The sequence below is a fragment of the Myotis davidii genome, unplaced genomic scaffold, assembly GCF_000327345.1.
Source record: "Myotis davidii unplaced genomic scaffold, ASM32734v1 scaffold175, whole genome shotgun sequence".
NCBI lineage: Eukaryota > Metazoa > Chordata > Mammalia > Chiroptera > Vespertilionidae > Myotis > Myotis davidii.
In genome coordinates, this window is record NW_006286972.1 from 3,405,377 (window position 1) to 3,412,021 (window position 6,645).

Here is a 6,645-nt window from a genome sequence, read left to right on the forward strand (position 1 = left end):
GGAGGGCTGGCTGGGCCAGAGACATCTCGATCCTATGGGCTGGCCCCACCTGGAGCCAGGCAGCCCTGGGCTTGTCCCCAAGTCCCCTGCCACTGGGGCAGAGTCAGGGGCAACTTGCCTTGGGTCCTGGGAATCCGATGGGTCCTTCAATGCCTGGATCCCCCTGTGGGAAAAGAACAGAGGGCCGTGGGTGTAACCTCAGCCTGGAGAGCAGGAGCTGCTGCAGCAGGTGGGGGGACACTTACCTGTCGGCCCTTCTGTCCAGGCTCTCCAGGCTCCCCCATGTTGCCCTTGGCGCCCTGCAAGCAGACAACACAAAAGGGGTAAACCAAGGCAGGGAGGGGCAGGGTGGGGCACTAGGGACCCTGTCACTGGCTTCTGGGAGGTGGAAGAGTAAATCTCAGGGTTAGAGTGACTTGGCTGCTGGTCCCACCCAGGTGACGACGGCAATGCCGCGGAGACGTCGTAGAGTAGGGCCAGCTGCCCCTGAGAACCCTGGCCTCTGTCAGACCAGGGCCCGTTCTGATCCTGTTTCTCGGAGCTCTGACGGACAGCCCCGGGGTGGGGCACCCGCCAGGCCTTTGCAGCGGCGACACCGGCCTAAGCGGCACCCACCCTCGAGGGCACACTGCTCAAGACACCAACTTGATTACTTTATAAGAGTATTTTAATGGCAAATCTTCACTTAAAAAGTACCCCTACTCTTCTCAAAATGCCATTTAAAAGAAAGTAGATAAAAATGGAATTTTAGCCGAAACTGGTTTGGCTCAGTGGATAGAGCATCGAACTGCGGACTGAAAGGTCCCAGGTTCGATTCCAGTCAAGGGCATGTACCTGGGTTGCGGGCACATCCCTACTGGGACATGTGCAGGAGGCAGCTGATTGATGTTTCTAACTCTCTATCTCTCTCCCTTTCTCTCTGTAAAAAATCAATAAAATATATTAAAAAAAAATGGAATTTTAGCTCCTTCCGGGTCAGAAGTGTTGCGCCCATGGAGGTTTAGTTGGCCCTGAATTCATAGTTCAAGAAGGGGCAGGGTCTTCCGGGCAGGGCAGACCCCAGGGTGGTCTGGGTAGCTTACCTTTTGTCCGCGGTAGCCCTTGGGGCCAGGGGGCCCGGGGATCTCCAGACAGCTCACCTTGTAGCACTGAAACAAGAAGGAAGTGAGGCCAGAATGATGGGTCCCAGGTGAGAGGGAGGGAGAGAGGAGGGAGGATACTGCCCAGGTCCCCGGCCTGCTGAGGGTGGGCCGTCCCGAGCACGGGGCTGGATGAAGGACCAGGCTCAGGAGGTGCCCACCAGGGTGGGGCTCTACATAAGCTCTAGTTGAGTTTTGGAAACCGAGGCTGGGTTGAGCAATGACTGACAGTAGCAAGGACTCAATAGCGGTTGGCTAGGCTAATAGTCCTTGTGCCTGGGTGTTACCACACTGTGTTGAGAGCAGCTTTCTAGGGGAGGGTGTGCTTGTAGGAGCCTAGCTGAGTGGGAAGCACTCCTTCCTGGGCTGTGAGCTGGGATGCACAGGAGCGGGGCCATGTCAGGGACCCAGGGCTTGAGATCCTGTGCTGGGCACCCAATCGCTGCCCATCTTCTCTTGGACTGGCTCAGGTGGATGGAGCCCGTCAGTCCAGAGAGCCACCTTCAAACTCAACGCTCATCCACTTGGTGTGTGCTAAGTGGGTGACCCTAATGCCAACCTCCTGGGTTTAAACATCCTGGTTCAGGTCAGAAGCCCTTTGTCCCAAACTCAAGAGGCTCAGGCCCTACGTGGAGCAGAGGGGTCTCTCTCCCTTGCCTCCGGGGAGTGCCAGGGAGCTGGCAAGGCGAGGCGTGTGATCTTTGCTGGGTCAGCGCCTCAGAGGCCCCAGGGCACACCCGGCGGGGCTGGCATGGACAGAAATGCCTCTCACCTCTCCATAGGCCTCATGTTTCTGCAGAAAAGACAGAGAGAAACCCTGGTTAGCCACGAGCTGGTGATCAGGCAGCTCCGCATCCAGCAGAGAACGCGGGACATCGGAGAAGGCAGGGCCCTGACCAGAGCTCACCCGCTTCATTCACCAAGGGGGTCACTGATGCCCAGTGACCAGGTCCCAGGGCTCTGCACCTCACTCCCCACCCCACACCCAGTGGGTGGACCTGGGAGGAGGGGGCGCTGCAGTCGCTCACCATGACCTTGATGATGCGGTTGATGGTGTCCTGGTCGATCTCGGTGGAGTCGGGCAGCATGGTGGCGTAGTTGCTGCGGTAGAGCTCCTGGGGCGTGCTGGCGATTTCCCGCAGGCCCTGCTCGTTCAGGTTCCTGTTGGGGGCCACGGCGAAGAGCCGGATGCCCTCCTCGCGGGCCCGCTCAGCCTGCATCTTGATGCCACCGCACGGGCTGCCAGTGACGTGGCCGTCGGTGATGACCACCGCGAAGTTGACCGCGCCGTTGCTCCTGTGCTGCCGGATCTCCCGGGTCATGTTAGCCAGCGCGCAGTCGGTGAACGTGCCGCGGCGGAAGGAGCGGATGCTCTGCAGGCCCTTGGTGAAGGAGGCCCTGTCGCTGCCCGGCGGGCTGAACACCTCCACCAGGTCGGAGAAGTGCAGGCCGCCATAGCGCCAGCTCAGGGCCACCTGGTCCAGGTACAGCTCGTCCTGCAGTTGGCTGATGAACTGCGGCACGAACTGCTGCATGTGGTAGAGCAGGCTGTCGGTGGGGGACTGCATGGTGACGCTCTCCGAGGTGTCCAGCACAAAGTACACGTTGACCGGGCAGTCGGCTTTCTCTGGGGGACACAGGAGGAGTCAGGGGGCTGCACACAGAGGGCCTGCGGTGAGCCATCCTGGGGCTCTGTGCGCACGGGTGGTCCTGGGCTCTGCCCCACACCAGCCTCACCTACACGCTGGGCCCCAGCTCCCAACTGGCTGTCCCTGCTGCCCGCTTTGGTCACCCGGGAGCCCCGGCCCCGTGGCTGTACCTGGGCAGTTACTGCCTCTTTCCGATGTCTCGGGTGCGATGACCTCCTGCTGCTGGGCATGCAGGGTCCCCAGGAGGCCCCAGAGCAGGAGGATGGAGCGGGAGCCTCGGAGCATCTTGGCAGCACCGGTGGGTGGTCCCTGACGTCCTGCAACAGGGAAGAGCAGCCGCTGCAGACAGAGGGCCATGCGTGGGTCTTAGAGCCCCTCCTGGTCCCGACGGTGGGGGTGGCACACACTGAGGGTCAGCCAGCACCTGGGCTAAGGGACCCTGGATGGGCCACAAGCATTGAGTGGGCACAGAGACTGCGGGCTTTGGGCTCAGTTCTGGGTGGGATTAGCACGTTCACCGCTGCCCCTGCCCTGGAGCCTCCGTCGGGAGACTGCCCGATTCTTGGGAACTGAGAGCATTGTGAGGACCCTGGGGAGGGTGCTGGGGGCAGGGCAGAGGGGTCAGCTGGGGGTGACCTGGAGGAAAGGCAGCGGGGGAGGGGTGAGTAAGGTCCAGGCTGGGGTGGGGACGGGCCGCGGTACTTGATTCCTATTTGTCCAAATGACCCCACACTGACTGGTTAGGGCAGTGATGGCAAACCTATGACACGCGTGTCAGAGGTGACACGCGAACTCATTTTTTTGGTTGATTTTTCTTTGTTAAATGGCATTTAAATATATAAAATAAATATCAAAAATATAAGTCTTTGTTTTACTATGGTTGCACATATCAAAAAATTTCTATCTGTGACACGGCACCAGAGTTAAGTTAGGGTTTTTCCAAATGCTGACACGCCGAGCTCAAAAGGTTCGCCATCACTGGGTTAGGGAGAAAGGCCTGGGGGTGGAATAGAGGGGCCAGCAGGCAGTGGGCGCCCGGGACTGGGGGGCCTTCCCAGAGCCAATGGCTGTGTCCTGGCAGGTGTTCACGGATCTGTTTCCCCGTCGCTTGCTGCTCCCTGTGCCCGGGCCCATCCGGTGGCCACACAGGCAGGGAGAGGACCTGGAGGCTGGGTGGGCTGGCTGGGCGTAGGGACCAGATGTGAGAGGATTGAGAACTCTCTGTGGGAAGGGGGGAAGGGGCTCGGCTCAGATGTTCTGGTGGAGACCCCTGCAACCTTACCACCCCCCCCCTCCGCCCCCAAGCTGCCTCTCAAAGCTCCCAGACCACAGGGCAGGCCCAAAGAAGTTATGGCCTTGCCAGGAACTCGGGGTCCTGCTGGTGGGGGCAGCACTAGTTGGCTGGGCCCTCGCACTGGGGGTGTGAGGCGGTGCCTGGAGAGCTTTGGGGGAAACAGGCATCAGGGCACTTTAGCACAATTAGGGGCATCCCCGCTGCGGGAACCTCTTATGTTTGAGAGGAGGTGGATGGGGGAGGGGGCAGGTGTTACCTCACCGGGGTTTACGGTGAGAGGGGCTGGTCCTGGCATAGTTAGGGGTGAACAGGACATGACCCTGCCTCCCTGACATGGGGACATGGATAGGACAAGAGACCACGATCCTGCAAGTAATGGCTGTGACCCAGTATGTAGGCTTTGACAGTTGCCAAGATCAAAGCAAGCTCAGTGGAAGCACCAGGGAATCCAGGAGGGCTTCCTGCAGGAGCTGACAGATGTGCTGGACAGAAAGCCAGCCACAGGAAGGGAGCTCCTGGCCAGGCAGAGGCTGGTTCAAGAGGAGGGCAGAGACAACACGGTGAGATGGGGCTGAGAAGGTAGCGTGAGTGGCAGGCCAGGGCCTTGAAGAACCTGGAAGTTACAGGGAGTTGAGCTGGGACAGTCAGAGCCAACGAGTCCAGAGACATCAACCACTGGTAATGGACACTGTGGGATCTTAGTCAGGGAGGCCACTCACAGCTGAACACCGGATGTGGGCCCAGCTCTGTCCTCCAGTACCCTTCACCCTGCTGCCCCCATGGGGGAGAGGGGTGCCGTGTATCCCACCCTGATCCATAACAAACATACTCAATGGTGAGAGGCTGAAAGCTTTTCCTCTATGATCAGGAATAAGGCAAAGATGTCCACTTTTGTCACTTCTACTCAACATAGTATTAGAAGTCCTACCCAGAACAGTTAGGCAAGAAAAAGAAATAAAAAGCATTCAAATTGCAAGGATGAGATAAAATAATCTGTTTACAGATGTTATGATCTTATATGTAGAAAACCCTAAAGATCCCATAAAAAGAAACTTAGAATAAATGAATTCAGCAAAGTAGCAGGATACAAAGTCAACACTCAACAATCAGTTGCAGTTTTGTGCACTAACAATAAACAATGCAAAAAGCAAATTAAGAAAACAACTCCATTTACACTAGCATCAAAGGAATAAACTACTTAGAATTACCTTTACCCAGGAGGTGAAATACTTATTCACTGAAAACTATAAAACATTCCTGAGAGACATAGATAAATGGAAAGATAATCCACATTCATGGATTAGAAGACTTATATTAAGATGTCAATACCTACCAAAGTGATTTAAAGATTTAATGCAATCTTTATCAAAACGTCAATGTGCAGAAATAGAAAAATCCATTCTAAAATACATAAGGAATTTCAAGAGACCTCAAAGAACACAAACAATCCTAAAAGACAAGAACAATGCTGAAGAACTCACACTTTCTGATTTCAAAACTTACTATAAAGCTATGATAATCAAAATAGTGTGGTAATGGCATAAAGATAGATAACAGACCAATGGAACATAATAGGGAGTCCAGAAATGATCCTTGCAAAAATAGTGAAATGATTTTCAGCAAGGGTGTCATGACCGAATGGATATCCACATGCAAACGAATGAAGGTGGAATCTTACCTAACACCATACATAAAAATGAACTCAAAATGGTCATGGCCTACTGTAAAATCTAAATCTATAAAAATTTAGAAGAAAACACAGGGCGAAATCTTCACAACATTAGATTTGGTGTTGACTTCGAGGATATGACACAAAGAGCACAAGCAACTGAAAAGATAGACAAATTGGACTTCATAAAAATTAAAAAGAAAATTGTGACTCAAAAAGCAACCTAGGGAGAAACCAAGATGGTGGCATAGGTAAACACCGGAGATTGCTGCCTCGCACAACCACGTCAATAATACAACTAAAAGGCGGATTGGACATCACCCAGAACCATAGGAAGGCTGGCTGAGGGGAAATTCTACAACTAGAAGGAAAGAGAAAAGCATACCGAGACTCAGAGGAGGCACAGTGCGGAAGTAAAATACAAAGGTGTGGAGGTGCGTGCGGAGCGGGCTGGTGGCTGAGGGTGCGGTTGTCTGTTTCAATCCGGAGGGAGTCTCAGGCTCTGAGCTCCAGTTCCGGGCGAGTCTCTGGGGACCCAGACTCAAACAGGAGAAGCGGGACTGTCTGGCATGGTCGGAACTTGAGGGCAGCTTTCTCTCCGATGTTTGCATCGGTTGCTGGGACTCTGAGAGGCAGAGCCTCCGGGGACAGGACTGAGAGCAGCCATAACTGCTCACTCTACCTGCCCTGTTGATCCCCTGGGATCCGCCCTGCCCAAGCCTTGCACAGAGGCATTTGCGGGATAGCCTTAGGCAAAGGCTAGATTAGCACCTCCCTAGAGGACAGAAGTTCTCCCACTGCAGACACAGCTGATCCTCACAACCAGTTGTCCTGGAGGTCAAATCCTCTGCAGTATTACCTACAACAATCAAGGCTTAACTACAACAAGACTTA

At 54.8% G+C, this 6,645-nt stretch overlaps 1 protein-coding gene across 2 annotated transcripts in view; it reads right to left on the bottom strand.

The window, feature by feature from the left end:
- Positions 1 to 3,149, bottom strand: part of COL6A2 (collagen type VI alpha 2) — a 17,802-nt gene extending 14,653 nt beyond the window's left edge. The window contains exons 1-6 of one of the 2 annotated variants that reach the window (XM_006758775.2): positions 2,959 to 3,146; positions 2,168 to 2,766; positions 1,912 to 1,932; positions 1,083 to 1,148; positions 246 to 299; positions 119 to 163 (exon numbers count right to left, since the gene is read on the bottom strand). In XM_006758775.2, coding sequence (XP_006758838.2) covers positions 119 to 163; positions 246 to 299; positions 1,083 to 1,148; positions 1,912 to 1,932; positions 2,168 to 2,766; positions 2,959 to 3,145 — 972 coding nt within the window. In that variant the 5' untranslated portion in view covers position 3,146. Of the gene's footprint in view, positions 1 to 118; positions 164 to 245; positions 300 to 1,082; positions 1,149 to 1,911; positions 1,933 to 2,167; positions 2,767 to 2,958 lie in introns of both variants that reach the window. The other variant, XM_006758776.2, reaches the window with a different exon arrangement.
- Between the last annotated feature and the right edge of the window lie 3,496 nt (positions 3,150 to 6,645).